Genomic DNA, 27,796 nt, shown 5'->3' with positions numbered 1-27,796 from the left:
CGTCATGAAACCCAGTGGATGCTAAGACCGTTGAAGGTACAGGCTAAAATGGGAGAGCCTATTTGTAGAATGGTACTGAGTCAGATGTCTCTGGCATCAGATCTGATAAGTTTAATCCTAATGTTTCAACTGAGCCTAAATGTAGTCAGGAGTTGTTTTTTCCCTTTCAAAGCTGCCACTGCTGCTGAGGTGATTTGTCTCGAGACGCTTTGTCTCACTAATTTCCTGCCTTAATGGTTGAAATCCAATTTTACTCCGGCACAAACCTAAATGCAGAGGCATGGGCCCCGGCTACAAATAATTTTTCCTTGATTTTATCCCAAACACTTTGTAAATTGCTTTGTGAATTGCTTCATTTTTGTCCATTTACAACAATGCATTGAAAAAAGAAAATAGTTGAGAAATTTAAAAGACAATAACAGCCACATTTTGTTATATAACTTCCTAATTTTGGTTTGAATGTCTGTTGCCAAATTAAGATCTTTTTTTCTTTCTTTCATTTTTCATAATGTCAACGATAATACAGGATGATGATTGAGGATTTTCTGGATTAACATTCTTGGCCTACAGAGGATGAATACTACCTCTAACTTTTTTTCTCCAGCACCACAACCAGATTAAAGTGTTAATTTTGGAAATAACTGCCAACATCTACAAGATAGATGGTCACATTAGGGGCCGTAAATAACTGTTCATGTCAAAATAATTGGAAAATTAAGAAACTCCACATGAGCCGCAGCCCAGAACAACAACTTGTGTATCGCATACACAGAACCACAGCAGGAAAAGCTTAATAGTGTAAAGGTTTTTCCTTTTTCCTTTTTCCGTGTATATTAGGTCAAGGACAAACCAAAGTGTTGTTGACGCTTTGGATTGGAACATTTTCCATACAATACCCGCGTAAGAATATATAATAGAAAATGTACTTGGTCCCATTTGAAAGCCAAGGGACATGTTGTTCCCAAAATAATGTATGATCAGGTGCAGCTTTGGTTATTGCTATCTTGAACCATACACCTGGTGCGGTGACCTTTTTCCATTGTTAAACTAGCTGAATAAATCCTATAATAACAGACACTCACGTACCACGTTGGCAGCCCCAACTGGATCTTAGTGCGCTTTCACACCTATAGTTCGATTGCTTTGGTCCGCACCAGTCAGAAAAATGTTGGGCTGGGCAGAGGATGTCGCAAAACAGCAGCGCTGACGTTCCACGCCACTGGCGCGCGGTTTGGTTGCTTTCACACCAGAGGAACCGTACCAAAGTAGGGCAGATAAAGCGGTCCGAAACCCGCCTGAAGGGGTGGTCTCGGTTGATCTGCTGCGCACCAAAGTACCGAGATTACATTCACACATACGCAAACGAACCGAACCAAGGGACTAAACACGGGACCAAATGCTGTAGGTGTGAAAGCACCCTTAATATTGAGCTGTGGCGTGGCGTCTGGCAGAAGTTGAGAAAAACACATTCACATTCAAATTTAGCTCAAACACTATTGACGCTTTTCGATTAGTTTACAGTTCTATCACGACTTGGCTCGACTCACCTCTACTTGTTTTTATTTTTACTTCAAAGCTGGCCACTGAATGGTCAGAGAGCATCGTCACCGGAAGAGTCATGAGCGACTTAAGACTTAAGAATCCTGAAAACATGCGTTAATCTCCAACATTTAGCAAGAAAATGTCTAGAATCTCAATATTTCACAGAGGAGTTTGGTGTATTTAGCACAGCACTGGTGAAAGCTGGCGACCCCAACCCGTTTCTTCAGTCGTATTTCAATTCACTGTGAGACTGAGTCTGTGCTCAGTGTATGTTGTGATTTGGTGCTGTACAAATACAATTTAATTATATTTCACTTGATGTTCACGTTATGTTTCTAATGTGAATGTGTGTGAAATAAAGAAAATGTTCTGCAAACCTCGCCATATTCCCATCAGCTTCAGCTTTAGTTTGTATTCGACACACATTCGGACATCACCAAGTGTGTTTATGTAAATTTTCCTTCTTCAAGTGTCTTTAGCACGTATGTCTTGTGATCCATGCAAAAATATTCATACATTCCATATTTTATTTAACTTGACAACTGTAGACAAATGTGTGTGCACTACATCTTCCCAGGACTAATATACGAGAATTGTAATTGCAGCGATCCTGAATAGGAACATCTAGTTCAACCTAAAATGTATTAATGTAATTATGGAGCAGAGGGAAAAGAAGAACAAAACAGTTTAAAGTGTAGTATCTTTCTATTTTAGCTGAGGCTTTTCCCAGCAGATTTGCTCACTTCATATTTCAGCGTTGGTCTTTATGGTCCTATAAAGTAAGCAAAAGAGGTAGATTTGTGTTCGGACTTCTCACCTCTCTGATCTCCTTTATCTTTGCTCCTCCCTTTCCGATGAGGGAGCCACACTGGCTGGCAGGGATGACCAGCCGCAGGGTCACCGGTGGCTTGGAGCTTATGGTGCCGTTGGCCACCAGTGCAGTCAGGTCCTGCAGGGAGGTACAAGAGATGAAAAAAGAAAAAGAAAAAAAAAAACATGGTGAGGTTGGCAGGAAAGTGAGAGATCAGATAGCAGAGGTCAAAGATAATCACCTCAGCTGGTGTTAATTCCAAGTATTTTCTACCGAATTTGACTCCAGATCATTTTGTTCAAACTGTTATAAATTCACCCTATCAATTTTAGTTTTATCATGAAAAATATAGGTGCTTTTTCTATGTTGGTGTTTTAGAGCATGATGTTTTCTCTGGATTGCTTGTTGCTTAACATTTTGGCATCACAGCTCCCTGAGCCCCTTCACCAGAGGAACATGGACAAACATAAAGCAATATCTCCATCTCTGAAATGTTTTTGTCCTTTTTCCTTCCCTCCTTTAGGTTACTTCCCAGCGTAGGCAGTTGTTAGGCCTGATCTCTCTGAGCTCCACTGTGATTGGTCAAAGTCTCCTGTCGTGTGCAAGATTTCCCTAAGGCTGAGTTGAGAGCAGGTGCAGAAGTCGACAAAATAAATCATGTTGACTACCCGAGCTTTAAAGCTAGTCGCTCAGTGTGATGATGAAAAACACAACAGTCATGTTTACACTGATAAGACTTAAGTTTAAGTTTTACTCTTACTAATCAGGACAGGGTTTTACAACAGAAAATAACTGCATTATTCCCCATCCAAAATGCCTATATCTGCACCCAAGGATATTTAATGTGACACAAAACCACACATTTTCTGAGTAAAGGTACCTGTGTTCTTACAGGTGTCCACACAGGATCCACTTGTTGTAGAAAGCTGTTGATCACACAAGGCCTTATATTCATAATGTGTTGCGATGCAGTCATTATGAAGCCAAGATTCATTTCTACTGCATCATCTTCAATCAAAAAGATGAAGCAAATGTGATTTACTGAAGGTTGAGCTTTGAGTGTAATGAAGAGCGAGAGTGGGAGCTCCTGCACCAAATTAACCTCAGCTTCTGTATATTTGAGTGTGTGGAATGAGAGTCCACAGGAAGCAGAGCAGTGATGTATGTTCTTCTGTCCAGTGAGGGGTCGGGGAAAAAAAAGCTGTTAAATCATTTTTATGTGCCACTGCATGCCGCATGAAAGGGAGAGCATTAATTGCAATAGCAGTGGTGAGCAAACTGTGCTTTTGAGCTTTTCGCTCTACTCCATTAAAATTGAGCCAGAGCATCTACATGTCCTTCCCAATGACAACACGCTGACCCTGCTCACATTGAGATTTCTTTTTAACTCAGTTTAAAGAAATACAAAATATTTATATTTATATTTATACACACACACGCACACACACACACACACACACACACACACACACACACACACACACACACACACACACACACACACACACACACACACACACACACACGTTTGAATAGCAACCTAACCCTAAACCTAGTGAGGAGGACATTCATTGACATAATGCATTCCATAGCCCCTAACCCTAACCTTAACCATCATCATCATAGGGTTAGTGCCTAACCCTACCCTTTACCCGAACTCCAACCTAATTCTAAGCGTAAAACCAGGTCTTAACCCTGACAAAGCAATTTTCATGGGTGTCGGAATGAAGACTAGCCAGAATGTCCTCACCGCCATTTGGTGCTCACAAATATACCCATACAAGAACACACACACACACACACACATGCAATTGATGAACCAAATCCGCTAGTTAGTCAGTGTTTGTACAGCATATTTACATCAACACTCCAGCAGCAAACAGACCGCCCTGCTCTCTATCTCCCTCTTTCTCTAACAGTGGTACTGCAGCCTCACATCAGGAGTCTGCTCTTCTTTCTGTTCTTCTTCTATACGTCATTTTATAATCTTCTAAGATAATTTGAAATATTGTGGCAGAACTTTTCTGTGCATTTTTTCTTCAAGGCAAACACTTTTTCAGGACAAAGACATCTCAGCTAGCAAATCAAAGGCACAGTCGTAAATGTACAGATGCAGTAACTCATGAGTAAATGGGGAAAACTGCTGATTGAGCACAGGGATGTTTTTTATTTATATTGTTACAGTGTTTAAGGAGGAGTTATGCCAACGTTTCAACTGCATCATCGAGCAATATAAGACAAAAACATTGTATATTCTGAAAACTGCCTACACTGCAAAGAAAATCAAAAGGGAACCATTTTCTTTCAAATGCGAGTTTGACGATGAATGCATTAAAATGTATGCATTTTATTTTATACATCAACGCCTAAAATCTATATGTAGAATGTAACTTACAACTTTCTTTTTTTTTATCTTTTGCCCAGAACATTAAATTTAGAATAAAGAAATAGAAGCTCGCCAATTTCTCGAGTGTCTACAGTATTTTTAAGCCCATGTAACTAACATCTGTCCACTCTGCTGAGGATCGTGATAGAGATTTTAATTAATTTGTTAACCTTTGAAATGTAAATAAGATATGTCGTCTCTCTTCCCATCAGAGTTCATCACTTTGATTTTTTTGAGTGTGCACTGGGGCCAGTCTGTGGTAAAATTAGCAGAGTTTGTCTTCAGAGGTGACAGCACGGACGTGTCGCCTCGAGGGATTTTGCTCATGAAGGGAACATAACAATTCCACTAACAGCGAACTTTAAATTTGAAAAGCATATTCTGACGAGGCTCTTGTGCCTCTCTCTCTGCTCTTCGTCTATATTTAGTGAGGCGGATCAGGCTCCTTGACGTCTCGTCTCATTAGAAGAGGAACGCGCAGCTTGCCTGCACAATCAGAAGACTCTGGGCATTCGTTTTCTTGATTTGATCTAAAAATATAAGCCACGTTTTTTAACAACTGTGAACATTGCTATGATGCTGCTGTTCAATCGCAGGGAAATAAAAAGAGACTCTCAAAGCAAAGTGGTGGAAATAACACAGTGGGCTACACAGACGCCGCTTACACGAGTTCCTTAAATCTCCAAAGAATGTTTGTGTTTCTGGTGGTACTCAGAGATTATGTGGCTTTCATACATGCTGTGCATCTATACCTGTGGTGAAAATATACATATGATACTCTTATACATGTTTGGGGTTTGATCCAATGCCAACTGCAACAGCTAAGAGAGCCTGTGCTGCTGTGTGATCATTACCAATTTAGACTGGGGTTAGGAGAAAAAAGAATGTGGATCTAACACAGAAGATTATCCACCTTTTGTTTTTAATTAAAAGGTAGCACACGTGCAATAACTCAACTAAGGAGGAAACGGTGGGTCGGCTAACACGTTGCCATGGAAATCAGAGAGGGTTTCAGGGTTGAAAAAGAAGTGACTCTGAGACATCTTTTATTATTAATACTGGACTGTGCTCCCAGCCAGCACGTGTTTGCTGAAGGCTGTCGACCTGAGCAGAGGAGCACCGCTTTATGTGCCAGTGTCTGCTGTGATGCTTAACCACAGACAAGATGGTGCTCAGTCCTCCATATTAATTAGTGTGGTGATCGACAGCCGCCATAGGAATTAATGGCGAGAGGAGCCTGTCAACTCCAACTCCTTAGAATAACATGAAATGATATACATAACATTCTCATTAACAGGTGCATCTGCTCTTTTACTGAGTGGCGTATGTACTACTCTGTAGTGTAGTAAGTGAGATTACTAAAACAATGGTTGATTGTTGATTGATGCCAGGTGGATCAGTGGTAGAGCAATACCATCTTTCTACTGGAAGGTTGTGTGTTCCATTGGCTAGTCTACACTTCCGATGTGTCCATGGGCAAGACACTTCACCCCAACTTGCTCCTGAGAACAGTGCTGGCAATGTGAAATATGAATGAGTGAGTGAAAGGACGAATGGCAAAAACTGTCGTTTAAAGCAACGCTGTAGTGAGTGATCAACATTATATAAATCCATCCATTTTCTACTGCTTTTTCAGCTGACATGGGGTCACACCCTGGACAGCTTGCCAGTCCGTCGCTGGGCCATATATAGAGACAAACCACCATTCACTCTCCCTATGGTCAATTTAGAGTGTCCAATATACCTAATCTCCATATTTCATGACATGTTTTTGGACTGTGGGAGGGCAGAAAGGCCCTTGTTCCAACCAGAGCTTGAACCTGGGTCTTCTTGCTGCAAATGCAAGAGCGCTAACCACTACACCAACTTTGTGACCCCCATTATAGGAATACACACTATATACCACTGATTGTCTCATCTTCAGGTCATTTAAAGCTCACATAGAGTGGTCCTGTTGCACATATATGTTAGTTATGGAGGTCTACTTACATATATTAACTTGTTTTTATGGTCAAAAACCTCCTAGTTGCTATAAACGAGCCGATAGAAATCCTCTTTTCTGCCGCTGTTTTTCTGCTGCGAGATTTCAGAGTGAACTTTCACCCCCAGAAGACAGAGTCTTGTGATTGGCCAGTACTATCCAGCACATCCGTTCTCAGAAGCGCAGCGCCCCCCTCTGGAACGTTGGATGCACTGCTCCTCATTATCAAAACATTGTTTTAACAGTGTTTAAAAATAGCTTTGTCACGACTCCCTGCCGCAGTCCCTTTTATGACTTTAAACCGGAGTCAGACCCAGAGTCAGAAGACACTGTCGCTCGTGAAACACCTCCACAACGGACGTTATTCTTCTTCTGCGGTTCAATGTACGCAACCGGATGTGCCCGGACTAGTGCCCGGAGCAGGACGATCGGTTGTTCAGGAGAACCGCTGCTTACGTAACTATTACTGGATTTTCAGAGATCTCGTTGAGCCCCGAGATTACAATAAACACAGCGTTCTCAGCAATGACTGAACTGTTTGTTTGAACCGTCAGGGCTTCATAAACAAGGTAATGATGCAGATACACACTAAAAAACAGCGTTAATAGGAACTTCCGGTCTAGTTCCGCTTTAATACTCTCTTTGGCCTAAGCCCCTCCCACTAGATGAGCACATGGACAGATGGACCTCTGTTCTGTCATGTGACAGATGTCCACTGACCCAAGGCAATCTCTCCATCTCTGAAATGTTCCACTTCTACTGGCATTTGTTTTACTACATTTTTTTTGTCTGACTCTCTTTAAGAAATGTTGTTTTTCACTTTTTCACCAAAAGTAAATGCAGTTGCACATTTATAACAACCAATAGCAGGGCCCTGTATCTCTGAGTTTCCCATCATGCATGGACCCGGTTTCTCCAAGGCTGGAACCAGAATCTAAAAGAGATGCAGGAGTTTGGTTCTCTCTCTCTCTCTGATCACTTGATTTACATTACACTGAAAGTTTATGATGAAATTATTGATCAACAAAGAAGATGTTGCCTATATCCAAAGACATTTACTGCATGTGAAATGGACAAAGACAATAATGTAAACACATCACACCAGATGATATCCAAATGTACTCCACTATAGAGCATGGTCGATAGCAATAGCAGTGCATCAGTGTTAATGCTGAGATGTTGAAGCTCAGGAGATTGTTTTTTTGCGATACTTGGGTGAAAAAGCTTCCTGCACTTTTCCTCACTCACTCTCACGGCCAACTTATTTTGGCCCTAACATATTTTTCCTTTGTAGCCTGGTAGTTTTTCTCTGTCTATGAGTTTCCTTGATGTGGTAGAAGTGAGTGAGTACTATCCATTAAAAGTTACCTCCTCAAGTTTGTATGTGATCATGGTGAAAGCTCTGAAGACGCTGTCTGTGGAGCCGGTGATGGTGATGATCCTCTCTGGACAGGATCCCTCTGAGATGTTGACCCGAGCAGTGCTCTGTTGGGACAGAAGGTGTTAAACATTTTGAGAAACGACACTTTTAGACACTTTCACTTTTCTCGTAGAGAGAACCTACTTGTGGGTGTGGTGTGAAAGAGTGCATATGGTTATCTAATAATGTTATTTACTGATGCAGGTGCAAATCACAGTGTAGTGTTTACACAAATAGGTGTATCTACTGCCTCTCTGGTCAAACACCAGTTAATGTGTCCACATTTTACCATTGGATTTCTTAGGCCCCTCTTGCCTGGACTGCTCCCCACTCTCCCTCCCTTATACACTCAGCTCTCACCCCACTTCTTCGCATTTTTTCAAAGTCAGACATTGGGTGGAGTTAGATTCAGAGGGGGTTTAGTTATCAGAATCAGAATTATTGTATTATCCCGAAGTAAATTGTTTTTGTTACAGTTACACTTTATTAAAGCTAGTGTCTGTAAGACTGGAAAAGCAGGAAAATGGCTTTGACAAAGTGCAGTGACACCTGTGCTAAAGAATACAGTCTTTGCTCTTTCTCACCTTTATACAGCCTTTTACACCTGGAAATAAAGCTTTGTAAATTTGCTTATTCTCCCACACCAAAATACACTATAGTATACACTAAATGTTATTATTATTATAATTATAACATATTTTATATATAGTGTATGTAAATAAATGCAGTCAGCCAAGTTCTTCAAGAGTGCCTGACTATTTTTAGTGTTGGAGTACTCAACAAATACGTACTATTTAAGCTAGGCTAACTAGTTAACTGGGTCGTACCTATGTTCCCCGTGTGCTATGTTCCCCAATCGGGGAGCATCTGACCTTTTTTTAAAAGGGTCCTATGTTCCCCGCTGTTCACCCAAAGGGTCCTATGTTCCCCGCTTTGTATGAGACCGGGGAACATAGAACCCTTTCTCTAAAAAAAGGGTTCTATGTTCCCCGCTGTTCACCCAAAAGGACCCGGGGAACATAGGACCTTACCCTAACCCTAAACCTAAACCTAACCCTTACACTTACCCTAACCCTTTACCCTGGAGCTCAACACCCAGGCTTCCACAAAGTGGGGAACATAGGATCCTTTTTTCGAGAAAGGGTCCTATGTTCCCCGGTCACATACAAAGCAGGGAACATAGGACCCGGGGAACATAGATACGGTCCCCTAGTTAACTAGCTGACTGCAGCTTCAGATTCAACATAAAAAAACATGAGTCATCCTCTCATTTAACTCTCGACAAGAAAGCATTTTTCACAATGTAGAAATTATTGCTTTAATCCGGGATCTCGCAAAGCACACAGCGGCTGCAGAGACACAGCACTGCACATGTGACACGAAATAAAGGAGATGAGGCTGAAAGCTTTACAGTACATTTCTCTCATCTCATCTCCTGGGGTTATCGCCCTTGTACGACCCTATGCTCTTCCCTAACTCCATTTTGTGCCCTTGTGTTTCTGTGACTTAAATTCACATGAGCAGAAACAGGACAACACTCTGACCTGCAGGCCATTTTTTCCAGTCATTCGAATGACTCATGCTCCAACTGTAGCTGTAGGGCTCGGGGAAAGGAGTGACAGTATGAGGCTCGTGCAGTTCGGACGTCACAAAGGCCAAAAATGGCTGTCTGACTTGATGAATGCATGGATGACTATCACGGGCCAGTGATTTATCCAGCAGCTCTGCAGGGGCTGCATTGTCCCATGACCTCACTGTTCCTCTGTTTATCCTCCTGCCTCATAAAGTACAGCATAAAACCTGAGCAGCCGTTGAGAGAAACAGTGTCAGCTGAATTACTCTTTACAAAGACTTAACCAAGTCTTTGTGGCATTAGTTTGGCTGCTCCCTTGCGATTTATAAACAGGGGTATGGAGTGGAAGAAAAGGGAAGTTGTTTGAACCAGGAGGCAGAAAGAGAGCAGCTAGAGGAGGTGCAGTCAACGATGGATTCAAATTGAAAAGGTTGCCCAAGAGTTAAATGGGACAATGTTTGTATTCAGTAGGCTTTATTATTATTAGCTTATTCCCACAGCTTTGTTATTAATACACACATCTGCTGGAAAACCCTGACTAGTTTGAAAGCAGCCCTCTGAGATTGAACTGTGTTTTTACTGCAGATGAAAACTGTTCGCGGAAAATAAAAAGAGAGATGAGGTGGAGCTGATGTGTTGGTAAACAGGGAAATGAGTGTGCTCGTTTATAATCTGTGTGTCACGCATGACACACATACATAAAAACACATAATTAAAAACAAACAGTATGATCCTCAACTCTGTTGACTCAGTTATCATATGTTGGTCTTGTACATTTCTAAAAACTATTATTTGCAAACCAAAACAAACCCGGCTTAATAACCTGTGCCATCAAAATCATCTTGGAGACATTATTTGAAGATTGTGTCACACGTCACCACTGACTCACATGCTCTGCAAGGTGGAGAACAACCTCATCTGCATAAAATCACTTCAATATCTGTTGCTGCCACATGGAAAAGTTGGAAATGTTAAGAATATTTTTCATCTTCCTGGATCCTCGATAAACCTAAATGCCTCCTTACAGCCCACTTTATCAAATGTTGGAAAATGTGTAAGTGAGCCTAGTCTGTGTATACAGAAAATAAACATAGTCTACCGTGTTCCTCCTGGAGGAGGAATTAAGGAGTTAATCGTCTAAATCACTAGTTCCAGGACTTTATGTCAATTTTATAAATTATTTTACCATTTAGATAGAAATTGATGATGAAGTACGGCACACCAGTGTGATTGACAGCTGGTATTGTCCAATAAGAGCCTGGTTGCAGGTGATGCCTTTGGGAAATTGCAAAACTTGAGGATTCAAATGACTCCTGGCATGAATTTGTGCAAGGAACCTATTGTTATCCTTTAGAATTATTATATTTGAGGATTTGCGGTCATTTTTGACTTTGCATAGAGGTCAGGTCTGACGAAAATGCTATATTGCCATAGTTCCTGGACCCGTGTGTTGCTCAAGGGCTCTATAGCGCCCCCTAAGGTGAAAACAGAGGCCAAATTGTTCCACCCTATTTCCCCAAAACTTGACGAGAAGATGTATTGACCAAGACGAACAAAAAAGTCGACCGTAACCATGGCCACAACTCAACAGGAAGACTGCCATTTCTAATTTTGCAGTCCATTTTGCCGATTTGCACCCTATGCAAATGAGCAAACTCGTCAGAGCACGTTTGTTGCATCTACATAAAAAACGTGCCAATTTGTACTAGACACATCAAAGGCAAAAATATTTCTAAGGCTAAGTTTACACTAGCACGGGTATTTTTTAAAAAACACCTACTCTTTCACCCTCAAATACCTGTGACTGTGATTCTTCACTTTAGAAATTAGAATAGACATATAGGTTACATGGCTCAGTGGTAGAGCGAGCTGTCTTTCAACTGTGGGTTCAATTCCCGACTCTGCTATATGCCTGCATGTAGCTGCTCTGTATGAATGTGTGAGTGAATGGGAAAATGGCAAGACTGTAGTGTAGAGCAGCTTATGATTGGTCATCAAGAGAATAGAAGCACTTTATAAATACAGACCATTTATATTCAAACATTAATTCCTTGCGCAGAATATGTAGATATAATGTTCCCCAAAGGTTTGTAAAAAAAAAAAAAAAAGGAAAAGGCAACATCATCCTGGGAGTGGCAGAAGTCTTGGTTTATAGGTGTGAATTATTGTACACGTACCTCTTCTCGTATTCGCTTCACGGTCTCTCCTTTCTGGAAGAGAGCAGATGAAGGACAGCTTTAATCAGAATCAAATGCACTTGGTTTGAAAAAAAAAAAAACATAATTGCATCAGTGTCCTTGATGCCTGAGCGAGACCTGCTGATTCAGAGCACGCGCATCATCTCCCGAGCGTTTGCACCTCAGTCTCACAAACATATCGGACACACAAAGGGAGACGTAACGGCTGTATATTCAGCGCATCTGAGCATGTTTTGGTTTTGTGTTTCACTGCACTTGTGCTCTTCGCTCCCGATTACTTCTTCCCCCTCCCCCCTTTTTTTCTTTTTGGCTAAATTCCATCCCCGAGCCATCACACTTCTGTTCACTTTCTTACACCTTTACTTATGTTATATCTTCTAAAAAGGTATTATTTGTGGTTCATTGTGAGCTTGTCAGGCTGTTATTGATGGGAGAAAGATGAGAGATTTGAGATAGGAAAAGGAAAAAAAAGGCTGGAGTAGCAAGTTATCAGTCCGAGCACTGCACGTCGTCGAGAGCTTCTCTGTGTCGAGCTGCAACAGTGACTTTAACTCATCTCTCGCTCTTTTTCTTACACCCTGTTTCTTGAATTTAAGCTGAAAACTTCTCATTTTCACACATGCTTTTCAGAGTCCAGTGTCTGGAATTTAAAATTTAGGAGGACCGAGCAAGAGAAATTGAATTAAAGTATATAAAATGATGTTTATCTATTATCACCTGGAAATGAAGTTGCTGCACTGATTAAATAAAATGGTGGACAAACTTAAAATGGTAGCACACACACATACATTAACCTAATTCCCACTAAAATAAACACTATGCCCTATAACATTGCTTACTTTGGTTTGAATGAACCTAATGTATTTGAGTCTTACTAGACTTAAAAATATCAAGACAAAATCTAAAATCATACAATTGCATGGTCTTGTTGTTATTTTTTGTTTTTACTCATTTACACATCTCTATTTATCTTATTTGTATTATTTTACTCCTTCAGTTAACATGACATTTTTATACCAACCTTTAAATGTTCATAACTGTTAAAATGAAAACATACAGCATCACTTTTATGCTTTTTGGCTTTTACAGACATTCATAATTAAAATGTTGAAATGAAAATTGGGATAACAGCCACTGCACTTAACAATAACCCTGGACTCAATGATTTAATTATATATCCGTGCATGTTTGAGTGCATAATTAAAGTTCAAATTGATTTATTTGAATAAAAAATGTGTTTAAAACCATAATAACAACTCAAGATCGCCAACTGTAACCTTTCACTAACCTTAAACTTCTTTTAACTTTGCCTTTTGATACGTCTGAACAGATATAGAATCAAATTGCCTTGACTTACCTTTGTTTCCTACTCAATTTCCGCTCTTTATTCCTGCACCAGCCTCAATTGGGATGTCTTTCTTTCCATCACATCCATTATTATTTGTCTCTGTTCTTTCTTGTATTGATGTGTGTGTGTTGTGTGTATGATGTGTGTGTGTTGTGTGTGTGTTGCATTAAGGCTCAGGGCGCAGCTTCTCCCTAACAGACAGCATAGTGTCTGTTAGTGCTCACAAGGGGCCGAACACTAATACGTCTGCAGAGCTCAGTTTCAAAAGGAGGCTAGCACTAATGTTTTTTTTATTTGTTTGATGAATTACTGTGTTGCATTATGGGTAGTGTGTGTGTGTGTGTGTGTGTGTGTGGGGGGGTAAGGTCTTAAGAGGGTTGGTTTGAGGCAATTACATTTGGGACGAAGGTATTCAGAACAACAACAGTTTGTTGGGAGGTTTGGTTCTTTGCTGATTTTTGAAGGCTGAGAGAGAAATGATTTAACAAAGGCTTTTTATAACGTCAGATAAAAAGCACCACTAACAAATATCTGCCTTTTAACATAGCGGAATGTAAGAACATATGTGCATAGGATTAGACACAGATAAAGCATTTTTCGCCTTGCCTCGGCACAGTTTAGGTTGCATTTCCACTACAAAATAGTAACGTGGGCGGAGTATTAACTGCACGGCTGCATGAAACTGCTGTGACTTCATTTTACACACACACACACAAACGAGTGACAAGTGACTTGTAAAGCAGTTGTTTTCAGTGTAACTGAATGATTAGAATCAGTTAATTAAAACTATTCAGTACTTCCTCCATGACCAGAGCACAGACTCCGTCTGACACAGTGGACTGAAATACAGCAGCAGGGTTTTTATTTTATTTTAATGTATTCATTTTGTTTGTGTATGCTTGTGGTTGTATGTGTCCTGCTGCCTGTCTTTGCCAGGACACACACATCTCAATGCGCTTTTAGAGTAAATAAAGCTTATAATAATAATAATAATTATAAAAACTTATTCTAATTCACATTTATAAATATATATATTATTGTGCAATATAGATAGATGGAAGAAAAATGGTACACCTCACCTTTCCTATGATGCTGCCAACCTCCTGAAATACAAAAGGAATATACATATTTACAGTGTAAAACAGAACAAAATTGCAGTCTTATTCATCAGTTCTGTTAATTTTAAATCATCAAAAAAAAAGGTTTTTGTACCTTTCCATGCATGAGCAGTCGTAACGTGAGGGTCACTCCCAAGCCCCCGTCCCCAAAGTCCTGCTCACAGTTCATAGTGATGTGGGAGTGGCATGCAGGGAGACGCATGAACAAGGCTCATTCGCTGGTCACACGGAGTCAAACGAAGGCCAGCGCTGGTTCTCTGGCTCTTCAGTGTCCTTTAGTTCTCTGAGAGACAGAGAGAAGTACACAAGAATGATGAAATAAATGTACAAATCAAGTCCTGAACATGCAAATCAGTGTTGACATAAACCACCATACTTGGCAATTAACGTGTAACGCATGCATGCACACAGGCACAGTAAAACCCCTGACAAGATAAATATTAATTTACCACCATTGTTTAATGAACTTTATTGATTTGATTTGATTTGTACTGCTGTGTACAGTGAGTGCACTGCTTCAGAGCTAGAGATACACTCATTTATAAGCACAGTCCCTGGGCAAGAAAACAGAAAATGACACAATATAATAATTAAAAACATATTAATCCAAGTGTAAAACATCACCAGTAAATATAACACGACTTTGCAGCGTTAAAACTTGATTTGTAGCTCTTATGTCATCTTCAGCCTAAGATCAGCTTGTGTTTTCTTTTCCTTTCCTTTGCTTCAACTTGCACGGCAAGTGCAAAGATGTATACTAAAATTGAGGTTTATATGAATTGTATGGTACAAAAAAAAGTTAAATAAATGTCCCCAGCAGAGCTGTTTCACCCATACGTTTACAAAATGATAAGGAATCTCACATTAAAATCTGGATCCACACCATTCCACCTCTTAATTAATAAATATTATTTAAATATTAACACTCTACCTGTGTCTGATATACTGTGTATATATATATTTATATATAATATATGTTATGTATATATAGAATGGTGTCTGGATGATATCTTGGGAATTAATCGAAAATGTCTCTTCTCAAAATGTCACATTTCCACCACTAGACCAATTAACTGGTCTGGCTGATATTTGCCATTTTAAAATATTCTGCATTAGCCAATTATTATTAATCAACCAATTCTTACACATTTTTAGTCTCAAAAAGTTGACAAATGCTGCCAAGTCACACTAGAACTTTTCATGCAAAAGTTTATTTGAAGAAGTCATCGTTGTTTGACGACCAGCCATTTAATATTTGTATTTTATACTTGATTAGTGCAGACACTACTATTGTTTTAAATTAATGCTCAAAGAAAAATACTTATTTTTTATACAGATGTTTATTATTAATAATAATAATAATAATAATAATAATAATAATAATGTCAATTATATTAAAAAACAGTTTGAATTGTAGTTTTTCATTTCCATAGAATACCTTATTTTTACTTCTATCAATAGCTGAGATGAGGGTTATTTTGGACCTCCGTGCTCTTACAGAAGCCCAAGAAGAACAATGATGATTTATGATTTATGATTTATTATGTCAATACGACAAACACGCTCAGACTAGTTATCTCATTTCTATAGGGTGCAAATTCAAAATGGCTGACTTCCTGTTGAGTTGAGGCCATGGTTATGGGTGACTTTTTTGTTTGTCTTGGTCTAGAACATCTTTCCCGGCACAGTTTTCAGAAAGCTAATTCTCTGAGATTAAATCCTGTATGTTCAGATGCAGCGATGATGCAATGAATACATCTAATATCATCCAAAATATCTCAGGCGGCTTGATATAATCAAGCGTTTAAAGGTGAAGTAAGTAGTTTATAGTGCCATCTAGAGGAGAGGCTGAAATTTACAACAAAGAACTTCTCCTCTGCTCACCCCCTCCCTTCCCTGAGCGCCACGGTATCCTCAGCTGGTCAAATGTCGTCCTCGTCCTCTTTCTCCGTGTCAGCAGATGAGGTTCGTGAGGAGAGGGAGAGGGCGAGCTACCGCGACTGTAGCAGACGAAGCGGAGAGAGAGGAGGCGGGACTTCCGCAAACAGGTAAAGAGACGCTTGATTTGTTCTCTCGCGTTTGTCCTTACAGGCTCCGGTAGAAACATGGCGTCTCGCTGCTAACAGTGGCTATGCAACCGCGGCCCGCGACCATGTTATTTTACATGACTTTTTGAAACACTACGAAAATGAAACAAAAACTATTATACGACTAGACAATGCAGGAGCACATAATATGTATAAAAAAGTGGATTTTGGGTTATATAAACCCATAAATAATACACAGTGTCCCTTTAAGTGAGGAACTTCATTCATTAGTGAATCAGTGTAATTCTGTGTTAAAAAAAAAAAGAAAAAAGTATCAAAGTCAGCATGAAAACCACTGTTTGCATGAAATGGACCATGAACAGCAGCAGCAGTGTTAGTGTTACTGTTGCATGAGATCAGAGCTCTGGGCCCTGACATTCTGCAGGAGGCCGTCGATGACTTACACACTGTCTATGTCTTCATTAACTGAAGAGCACTTCCTCTCAGTCGCTGAGTCATTTCTTTCAAATTGGACGACAAGGGAAAAAAAGAGGGGGAGAAAATATTCCCTATGAGGTGAGAATAATTTATTTTAAGTGTGTTTGGGCAGTTTTTAAATGATACCCATACAAACTCAAAAATGTGGGTACAACAGGAGAACATTTCTGTACCTGGAGGTGCCTGAATGTGGAGAAAGTTCAATACTGTGCTTTGAGATGCAACAAATGTACATTTTGACCATGAGAGAGGCTGCAAAGTCAATTAAATGACAAGGAAGAGACAGATTTCACTTCAAAAGGGATTTACGCACCTATTCCTTTTTAAAAATGAAAGGTAAAATGTAGAGCTGCAACAAAATCTTTTTAGTATTTTCTCGATTAATTGTTTGGTTCTCAAATTGGTTCTCAAATGCCTTGTTTTGTCCACAAAAAGATTCAGGTTAAATGATTTATTTGTTATGTGGAGCAAAGAAACAAAGAAAATATTCACATTTAAGAAGCTAAAACAATCAAAAATCTTGTTTTAATAATAACTAATTAATAAAAACGTCAAACCGATTATCAAAATAGTCTAGATTAATTTAGTGATCAATTAATGATCGAGTAATTATTTCATATGATTATATTTTTGACTAAAACTAAAGCACCTCTGGTGACTAAAATATGACTAGTTATTGTCTTATAGTCTAAGATTATAACTCAAACTAAATCACAATTTGCTGTGCTTAAGACTTAAATTTCTCCCATGAAAGCTTCTTCACATTCTCCTTAAACAGGCGACAGTTGTGTGGACAGAGGTAGAGACTGTGAAAGCTAAGAATACCTTTAGAGCTAAAAGAACTTTTTCCAAGGCTGCGCTACAGAAAATGATGATTGGTTTGCTCTTGTTCCGGTACCAGTATAACATTTTTTTTTTTTTATCTCCCGGCCCTAATTCAAAGTGACTCAAATTCATTCATGAGATTGAAATGTTGGCGTTTTTCCCTTCGGGAGGGAGCCCAGGTTTTTATCTGCTCCATCACAGTCAGCTGTGTGTGTGTGTGTGTGTGTGTGTGTGTGTGTGTGTGTGTGTGTGTGTGTGTGTGTGTGGGAGAGCAGACAGAGACAGAGTTAACGCACGGACAGCAAATGAGAAGCATCTGTAATGATCCCAGAATAACTACATACTTGTCAGTTATGTGACATAGAGTGTGATTAATGCGTGTGTCACACAGCTGCTCACTGTCACAGCACAATGTCTACAATCAGTTTAAAGACTCATTCACGTTTGGTGCAGATTTCCTGATGTCTGACAGTGAGGAGAGAGATGAGGTTTATAAGGGTTTGTTGAAAAGGTGAAAAACGTGATGAGCAGAACGTACATTTGTCTTCTTCTAATGTAAACTATTCAATATTGTACTAAAAGCCAATGTGTGGGTTTAAAAATGGTACTTGAATTTGCATCAGACTGTGACTGTGAGTGCCTTCTTGTCCTCTTTTTTTCCAGTATAAAAGACACTGAATATCTTTAATTAATCAACTGGGCCGGATATTAATCCCACCAAGTGAGTGACCTAAGAAATCATGACAACATGAAGAAGCAGTATTTTTAAATTGTATTTCATCCATTGCAGGAGAATGGTATTATTTCTGATAACCACACACAATATTTTCACCATTACAACGATGTACAGTTGTACACTCAACAAAAATATAAACGCACGTAGAAAAACTTGTAGTTATTGTTATGTGACAAAACAGAGTAACTATCCAAAAATAACAGTACAACTTTATCAATAAAGTGGCTTTAATTTTTTAATAGATATTTGACATACTGTATGTGTAAATACAATAAAATGTTTTGATGTAGGAACAAGGGCTTTTCTGCATGGAGTTTACCCTCATAATTATTATTATTATTATTATTATTATTATTATTATTAATAATAACATTCATATTATTAACCTCAATCGAATGAAACTCACACTAAAATATCAGTGCCTATACAGGGTGGTTTCTTTTATTCTGAAAGGGTCTCTTTCTGCTTGACTACTTTTTCCTTTTCTTCTTTATTTGTACGGCACTTTTAGTTAAAGCTAAGCAATATTGTATTTTCAGTAATTCTCAAAATTTCTGCTGTTAAGTCTTGTTTATCACAAAATGTCTATCGTGTTTCCACCAAACTACCTTATTTTAAAAACACTGTAACCTTTCATTTGCACGTTTGAGTTTCCACACCTCACATAATCTATTAAGCTGCATTGAAGCAGGAAAAGAGAAGTGAGGCAGATGCATGTGTGGGAAAATCACTGTGTTTTATTTAGTGTTTGACACAGCTGACATGTGACTGTTCTTCGCCCCGTGTTGCTTTGTAATTAGACCATAAAACCTCCTCCAAGACTCCGGAAACCATGTGATTGTCTCTCTCTCTGGTCTCTCAGCTGCTTATAGAGACAAATCTGTTCGACCAGTTTTTTTTTTTCCCTCAGACGCATTCATATAATAATTTTATGTAATACAGTGCCACTGCTGAGGCCTACATAATGTGATAGATATTGTCATTTAATTTGCAATAATATAAATGTATGTATTTTTAAAATCAATCTAAATTCTCTCTTCGGTTCACAGTTCACAGTGCTGGAGAATAATAATCATGTCACACTGTCAAGACTGAGACCTCAGTAGAAGCATTTTATAATGTTGTACCTTAAACAGACCAAATGCAACTGCTACTTTAAGAAAAGGTGCTCCATACATAATATTGTTTTGTCTGAACATCCAAAGGGAAAATGCTCTGTCATTTTGTCTTCACTACTGTCTTGTGTGTGCACAGCAAAATGACAATTAACTTGATTTGGACCGATTCATTGTTCAGTGCAGGTGCAGCACGGCACGGTTTAGGTGGGTTTTACACTACAAAAAAAATAACCCACTCAACGTGGTGGCGGAGTCATCAATGCACGGCTGCATGAAACTATGGCGACACACACACAAACTAGTGACTAGTGACTTATAAAGCAGTTGTCTTCAGTGTAACTGAATAATTAGAATCAGTTAACACTATTTGTTCAGTACTTCCTCCATGACCAGAGCACAGACTCCATCTGACACAGTCACTGGATTAAAATACAGCAGCAGGGATTTTGAAATAGTCGTGAAATAGACCAGACTCCTCTGTTAAATAAATAAATAGATTTTAGACATTTCCCTGGTATTTGTTTTACCACGTTTTTTGGGATTGTTACATCGTTTTAACTGATCTACAGTAAGTAAGTAAGTTCGGCTTGATTCTTGTGTCGAGTGTCTCTTCCTGTGACGGCACTCTGACCAATCATTGGCCGGCAGTCTGACGACGTCACTCATAGTACCTACTCAGCGAGCTTGGAACCTCACCAGAGCAGGTACTAAAAAAAGTACCAGGTAATACGCTCGTGGAAACGCAACTTAAGCATGCTGAGGCGAGGCGAGCCAGAGGAAACACGCCATTAGATGACATGACTAATGTATTGTATGTATACAATCTTTACAGGCTGCTGCTTTCTAACTGCTAACAATGAGTCAATCATCTCTGGCTCTACTTTGAATACGATAGTGATATTTAATGTGTTTTTAATGATGCTTTCCACATATTTGAGAGAGGAGGGGGAAAAAAAATAACTCCTTACACTGAAATCCTTTATTGTGCCGGATCATATTAAGCGCTCGCATTCAGTGACAACACAGTAACAAATTATTCTCTCCCTCTTTGACTCATCAAGGCCACTTGTTTCTCTGCCAAGTGCATTCCAGCCCCGCCCACAGTGCCACTGTACACCGGCACTGTGCTGCACAACAGACGCTGTCTGACATGTGAGTGTGTCAGTGTGTGTGTGTGTGTTCTATATAAATCTGCATGCTGTTTGCAGATTTGGCCCCGCAATGTGAAGAGATCATGTTTTATCAATCGGTGTTATTTTATAAGATCCAGCTCATGCGAGACACTTTGTGGGCGGGTTTATTTCTTTACTTCAGTGCACAAGGCCATTGCTGCTGCTTCGCTGATTTATTCATACGCTGGATTATTTCAAAGACACATTCAAATGCTTGCGCGTGTCTGTGCGTGTGTGTGTGCGTGTGTGTGTGCGTGCGTGTGTGCGTGTGTGTGTGTGTGTGTGTGTGTGTGCTTGTTTAAAAGCTTGACTGCCTCTGTGTGTTTTGTCTTCCCTCTATGGCTGCATGTGACACAGTTTGACACAACCGAGCTGTCAAAAAGTGGTAGGAAGTGGAGCATCGTGTCATTTTTCTGCATTAAATTCTATCAGCGTTCGTCTTTTAAAAAAAAAAAAGTGGGGGGCTGCTCATGAGATTTATTTAAAGAACTGTCATTTAGAAGAAGCTCCACACAGTTTCCATAAATATCAGACAAAGAGGGCTCGGCTGGAGATAAACAAAAATGGAAACATTCGTTGTCAGGTCCAGACTCGTAATCGTGACTGTAAGCCTGATCGATGCATATCGCAGAGTGCATTTGTGCGACCCTTCGGCTAACTTCATTACGTTTGAGCACTGAGGGCCACGGCTAAAATGTTAGCACTTGATTGCATTAGGAGTTAATGGTTTGAGGGATCATTATGTGCTGCTCTGTGGGTTGATAACAAGGCATGTGCTCTGTGTTTGTGTGAGGGCGGTGAGCCTCTAAACTCCTCATTTCCAGAATCTCAAGCAGCAGCAGCAGCAGCAGCAGCAGCAGCGTTCCAGGATGAACAGAGCCTCCTCTGTTCTAAATTAGACCCGGTAACTCAGAGCTCAGAGAATTAATATGGCGCAGGCTGCAGGCTGCTAATACACCAGTCAGACCAAGAGAGCGATGGAGGGTCCATCCACTGTCCTGCTCGTCTGTCACTCACTGCTAAACTTGCTTCTGCTCTGCTCCACATTGCACTCCATTGAGTGCAGGATGTGCACAACGCGCGTCATTGCCTGTATTCATCTTCGCACTGAAATCCTACCACACAAAAACCAAGTGAGTGAAAGGCCTCGTCTCAGTCTGATGTTAACCACTTTATATCAAAGTTCAAAAAAACTTGGAAGAATGACTGACATCTGGGAACAGTTTGACTATTCATCATATTCTGATGCAAATTAAATTCTCCTCTGTCTTTGACTGCGAGTCAATTTAATCAAATCGTTTTTGTAATTTAGACAGAACACGTGTGCAGTCAAAGCAGGAGTATGTGAGAATTTGCTTGATTATATAAAGTCGATCAGTTACTGTAAACTCACCAAGGTCTTTAAATGCATCTCGTTAGCTCAACACTCTGAACCCTGCATTACTTTCACTAGCTCTCAAGCGCTGGAGGGAGGTTGGTAGAAAGGTTGATACACGTCGATAGTAGCGAATGTAACAGTACGTGTATTTGTCGAAACGTTTGGGATGTAATACAATTCAAAATATGTTGATGTATATGCAGAGCGCAACTTAATCACATTTCCTTGTTTCCCCCCCGACGACGTAACACAATCGCAGAGTGTCGCCTGTTGTCGTCGAGCTGCTAAAGCCACTGAGTTCAGCATGATAACTCATGTGAATATCACCGGTACAAGGGGGCGCAAAAATCTGTGCAAAAGCAGATAAGAAGCATGATTCAGAACCTGGATGAATCTCCTCTGTGATGGCTTCACTTTCGTATCAAATTAAGATACAAAGATGCCTTGACAATAGAATGAATCTGAGTACAACTGTTAAACTACCTGAATGTGAAGTTGAAAATGTTTACATGCTCTCCTATAATTGATCTTTATTCTATTATACTTACATTTGATTTATTTCAGAACCGCCACATTCACCTGTGTTTTGTTTGTAGCAGGTGTAGCAATATATATGATAATTATTCTGTTATAATTCTTTACATTATTCTTATTTTTTTAATTAATCGAAAACAATGTTAGGTTTTTTGTTCGCATTTCTCTCCGTACCGAAAATTTACCGAACCATGACTTGCATGTTCTGTTACACCCCTAAGCGATATTATATCAATATCTATATATATGATAAGATATGGTCTTTTGGATATCGTCCTATCTTCTTACTTTTTTAATTTTGCTTTTATTTAACCACATTTGTCCCATTTAGATCACATATCTCTTTAAAACCTGGTCAAGATAGCAGCACAATATAGTCAGACAGCAAATGATTACCCAAATAAAAAACACATGTGATGACTTCCTGGTTTTGAACACTGTTGAATTGATTATCATCATATTAATTATACTGAAAAAAATCTGTGACATACACTCGATATTATAAATTAAAAATTATATTATTATGTATGTTAATGGGTTAGGGTGCAGTCTTCTTGATTAGAAACCATTAAATTGTCACAATACATTTTATAAAGTAATAGTAAGGCAATAATCAGCTAAAAAAATGTATTAATCAATTAATCATTTTAATTCAGTCCTTGATTCTAATAGAGCAAATATTATATTATTATTAATATTATTATAGAATTTGGGGGGATTATTGTTCTGTCATGATAAGGAAATTGTATTTTTCCTTTTTAAAGGAAAGGAAACATGCTCAGAATTGGTCCTTATCTATTTTATTATTATTATTTCTACCACACAAAGAGAAATAGCATTATGGATATCACAAAGAGTCATTTCATTACTATAAAGCGTACATCAAAGATTCCAAGGATAAAAGCATTCAGCATACATCCCTCGACAGACGCCAGCAATTTTTTTTTTCTCTCCTTGCCCCATTTTCATGAGACAAGGGAGACTGTCGAGATGAAAAGGACGTTGTACAACCTGCTCAGACTGGACATTATTCTGAGACAAACATGTCCCCGACACAGCCAATGGACAGCCAGCTTAGTTCCAGCTTATGAAATGAAGAAAAGAATGAGGACATGGAGGCTCTCCATGATGAAAGAGAGGAGACAGGGTCCCCCCCCCCCCCCCTTCTACGAACACTGCAGAGACAGGTTTGAGGTATTAAGTGTCACATAGGCAGAGGGCAGAGGGTGTTCCTCAGGGCGGGTACACGGGCAACAAGTGCTAGGGTGTCAACGTGTGCACACGCGCCAAGTCAGGGTGAGAGAGGAGGGAGAGAGAGAGCATTCGCACTTCACAGACAGTCACATTCCCCTGGGTCTGTGTGCACCAAAACAAAAACCCACATACAGCTGCTGAGATGAAAGCAGGCAAAAATTCACACACACACACACACACACAGTGGAAACACACACACACACACATGCGCGTGGAGAGGCTTTGATCTGCTGTCACAGGGCTTTCTGCGGATATGTGTCACGGACAAACTCAAACGACTGCCGTGTCTCAGCACACGGATGACACAATGCACGCGTGTCGTCTGCTGACACGAGATAAAGGAGGAGGGGAAAAAAGGTAAGTAAGTATAAGTATACGAGAATGAAACCCCTCTAAGGCCACGCTCCTCCAAACTTAAATGAGACACTCGGAGAATTAAGACATCCACACAAGGACACGCGAGGGTACACAAAGAGACGTGTAAACACACACTTCCATTCGCAGTTTTCTGTCTACGTGTCTAACCTGTACACAAGAGAGCGCCACGGCAGAGGATGAACTGACGCAGCTATAGCGGCTGCATATTAACACCGCTCTCTGCACTTAGGCTTCTTAAATTAAACACACTCCAATGCTGCGTGCAAGTGAAATATTTAAAGGGGGGGCCGCATGTTTGAATTAGCTGTAACCACATCACAGCCACGAGACACGCTGGCTCTCATCAGCGACATTTGCTTTATGAGCCGCGCAGCAGAGGAATATTAGCACACGCTGAGAGAGCGGATTGCATATACACACAACTCTTATACATTTACATTTGTGAGAAACATAAAAATGAAGTGGGATTCATGCTGAGGCTGTGTGATTTAACATAAAATGCAATATTTCATATGTGATGAGTAGGGATGTCTTCAATATGTGGAGATGCAGTTGTCTCACAGCAAGAAAAATCGTTAGTTCGGACTGAGGGCCTCTGTATGGCGTTTGCATGTTCTCCCTGTGTATGTTTTCTCTGGGTTCTGTGGTTTCCTCCCACTGTCCAAAAACATGCAGATTAGGTTAATTGGCCACTAAAAATTGACTGTCTGTGTGAGTGAATGGTTGTTTGCCTCTGTGTGTTGGACCTGTGATGGACTGGTGACATGTCCAGGGTGTGACCCCGCCTTTCACCCTATGTCAGCTGGGATTGGCTCAATCTCCCCATGAGCCTCATGTGGAGAATGAAGCCTTAGAACAGGGGTCCGCCAAGGGTAAGTTGAACGGTTACTTTCTGAATTTGGCGTGAATTCTATTAAAAAGAGTCATGGACTTGTGTCACATCTTGATGAAATTATAACATTTATCAGTGTCTTTGAATGCATCGCTTTAGCTGCGGCTCAACCCTGTGAACCCTGTATTATTTTTTACCAGCTCTCATGAGCTGAATGTTGGGAATATTTGAATATTCACAGATTTCACAGAAAAATATGTTGCAATGAAACCATTGTAAAGTGAGTTCAAACAATACTGATAAAGCCATATACCACATGATAATTAAAATCCAGCTACAGTGACTCGAGTAGCAATAGATCAACCAATTATCTTCTCTAAATATGATAGTGAAGGGAAGTTAATAACAAATAAAAATAACAATTATTTAGGGTCATTTCCTGGCCATTTGAATATTGCGCATGTTGATATGGCACAAGTCGGAGCATTACAGATGTCAGAACTGTTCTATAATAAAGGGCCAAAATCGGGGGTGCATGAACAAGTGATACTTTTTTATTTTATTTTATTTTATTTTGCAGAAGGAACTACTGTAGGATTAAGACAGTGAGAAAAAAGATGAGAGGGAATTTTAGATGAGCAACTCCTCTGAACAGTGGGGCAAGAAAAAGATTCAGTTGAGTGAATCAAATATGCACAAATGAAGCATGGGCTTTACTTTAAACTTCCTCTCAGGAGCTCAGAAATGAAATGTAAAAGTATTTCCGCTGTAGCTACAGTAAACCGGACTCCCCTGAAGTTTCTCTCTGTTAAGTTGTACAACAGGGATCTCAAACTCAAATGATCTGGGGGGCCACTGAGCATAGAGCGTGGTAACTTTTTTGAGGAAAAAGAGGTGGGCCTTATGAGCTTAAAAATATCACAATTGTATCATTGTTTGTGACATATTTCACATCATTTCAAAGCAAAAGTGTTTGACTTGAAATGGAATAATATATAGTTCACATTAAACATGTATTTATGACGCGTCTGGAAAGACTAAAACACACAATGCTTAAAAATGCAGCTCATCTGTTTCCTCAGCTCCATGTGGCAGCCTGCCGGAAACAAGCGTCACCAGAATCTCATTCAAAATTCAATAAATCAATAGACTGTGATTGATTAATGCAAGACACATGAATGAATCCCACCCACCCTGATCCACCCAGAACAGAATGATTAACCACTTCACTGACAATAAGATGAGGTGACAAAATTGTATCAGGGTCTATATACACTTACTGGCCACATTATTAGGAAAATGTGAATGTGACTTCTCCTAATTCTATTAAAAAGAGTAGTGGACTTGCATCACTTACCAGGGTCTTTGAATGCATCTCTTTTGCTGCAACTTAGCTCAACATGCTGTGAAGCCTACATTATTTTCACCAGCTCTCATGCACTGGAGTTTGGAGTCTTCAAATATTCACAGATTTTGTAATTTTTCTATCTTAATATATATATATATATATGTATATTAATGCTGGTGGGGCCCATTTTTAACCCACGAGCTGCCAATTGCTCACCACTGCCCTAGAAAGTAAATTAATTATATGGTATATTCACCAAATACACTGTCAAATATCCCAAAAAGCCCTTTTGCTCGTAATGCCAGTCCCAAGTAGACATGATAAAAATGAAGTTCAAACCAAGCATCAGAATGAAAATTGAGTCTAAGCATTTCAGAAAGTGCTCCTCTAATGGGATTCTCACACAACAACCATCTCTAGAGTTTAGAGAGAAAAAGAGTAACTATATGGTCAGCAGCAGCAGTTCTCTGGGCAACAAATTGCCTTGTTGATCCCAGAGGTCAGAGGAAAATGACCAGACTGGTTCATGATGACAAAAGACAGCAGTAACTCAAATAACCCCTCATTACGACCAAGGTCTGAAATAGACCCTCTCAGAATGTCCAACCTTGAAGCAGATGAGCAGCAGCAGCAGCAGAACACCACAAGCCACTTCTTCAGTCTCATTAGGTGTCCTGCGTACCTAATAAAGTGGGCAGAGAGTCGCTCTATTACTATTTTTATTAGACGCACTTCCACAATCTCTTGACTGAGATGACAGAGAGAGAGCATAAGACAAGTGGACAGAGGAGGAGGCGTTAGCTGTGAAACAGGAGAGGCTTGAAATTAAAGAGTGGTGTCTCATCTCTCAGCATGTCAGTCTCAGCTGTGTCACATATAATGGGAGGGGTCAACCCTCAGCGCAGAGGAGCCTGTCCTCTCTTCTCAGCCCGCGGCTTCTTGTGGCGTTAAAGCATAACTGTGTCGGCCGCGTGGCGTGAGTCGCCTGTCAACCTCAAGGCCCCAGAGAAGGATATCAGATCCTGGGGTTGTTGGAGCCAAGCAGCTTGGCTTCTTCCTGCACCAGAGAGGAGGCCAAGTCTGCTGCTGCAGCCACTGCATCTAAATGTGCAGGCCTGATAGGATTAGTCTCAGGCACTCCCTTTTTTTTTTTTTTTTTTTTAAAGCGCTATGTAAAAGGGTGACTTAAACCACTGCGTAAACAAATATGCTGAAAGTTTGAAAGTTTTCTAATTTCAAAAAGAGCTGTGACAAACGCCGCAAAGCATCTGCAAAGACGGCGTTTTCTGGCTGATGGGGAGATGTGAGGCTGTAGTATG

General features: G+C 39.9%; 1 protein-coding gene across 1 annotated transcript in view; it reads right to left on the bottom strand.

The window, feature by feature from the left end:
* LOC310931412 (poly(rC)-binding protein 4-like) overlaps positions 1 to 27,796 on the bottom strand; it is a 61,612-nt gene that overhangs the window by 23,428 nt on the left and 10,388 nt on the right. The window contains exons 2-6 of the mRNA XM_083894551.1: positions 14,472 to 14,660; positions 14,339 to 14,362; positions 11,891 to 11,923; positions 8,089 to 8,205; positions 2,360 to 2,491 (exon numbers count right to left, since the gene is read on the bottom strand). Of these exons, the coding sequence (XP_083750677.1) occupies positions 2,360 to 2,491; positions 8,089 to 8,205; positions 11,891 to 11,923; positions 14,339 to 14,362; positions 14,472 to 14,579 (414 nt within the window). The 5' untranslated portion in view covers positions 14,580 to 14,660. The remainder of the gene's footprint in view (positions 1 to 2,359; positions 2,492 to 8,088; positions 8,206 to 11,890; positions 11,924 to 14,338; positions 14,363 to 14,471; positions 14,661 to 27,796) is intronic.

The sequence above is a fragment of the Microchirus variegatus genome, assembly GCF_963457635.1.
Source record: "Microchirus variegatus genome assembly, chromosome: 9".
Classification (NCBI taxonomy): domain Eukaryota; kingdom Metazoa; phylum Chordata; class Actinopteri; order Pleuronectiformes; family Soleidae; genus Microchirus; species Microchirus variegatus.
This window is presented reverse-complemented; position numbering and strand designations above follow the sequence as displayed.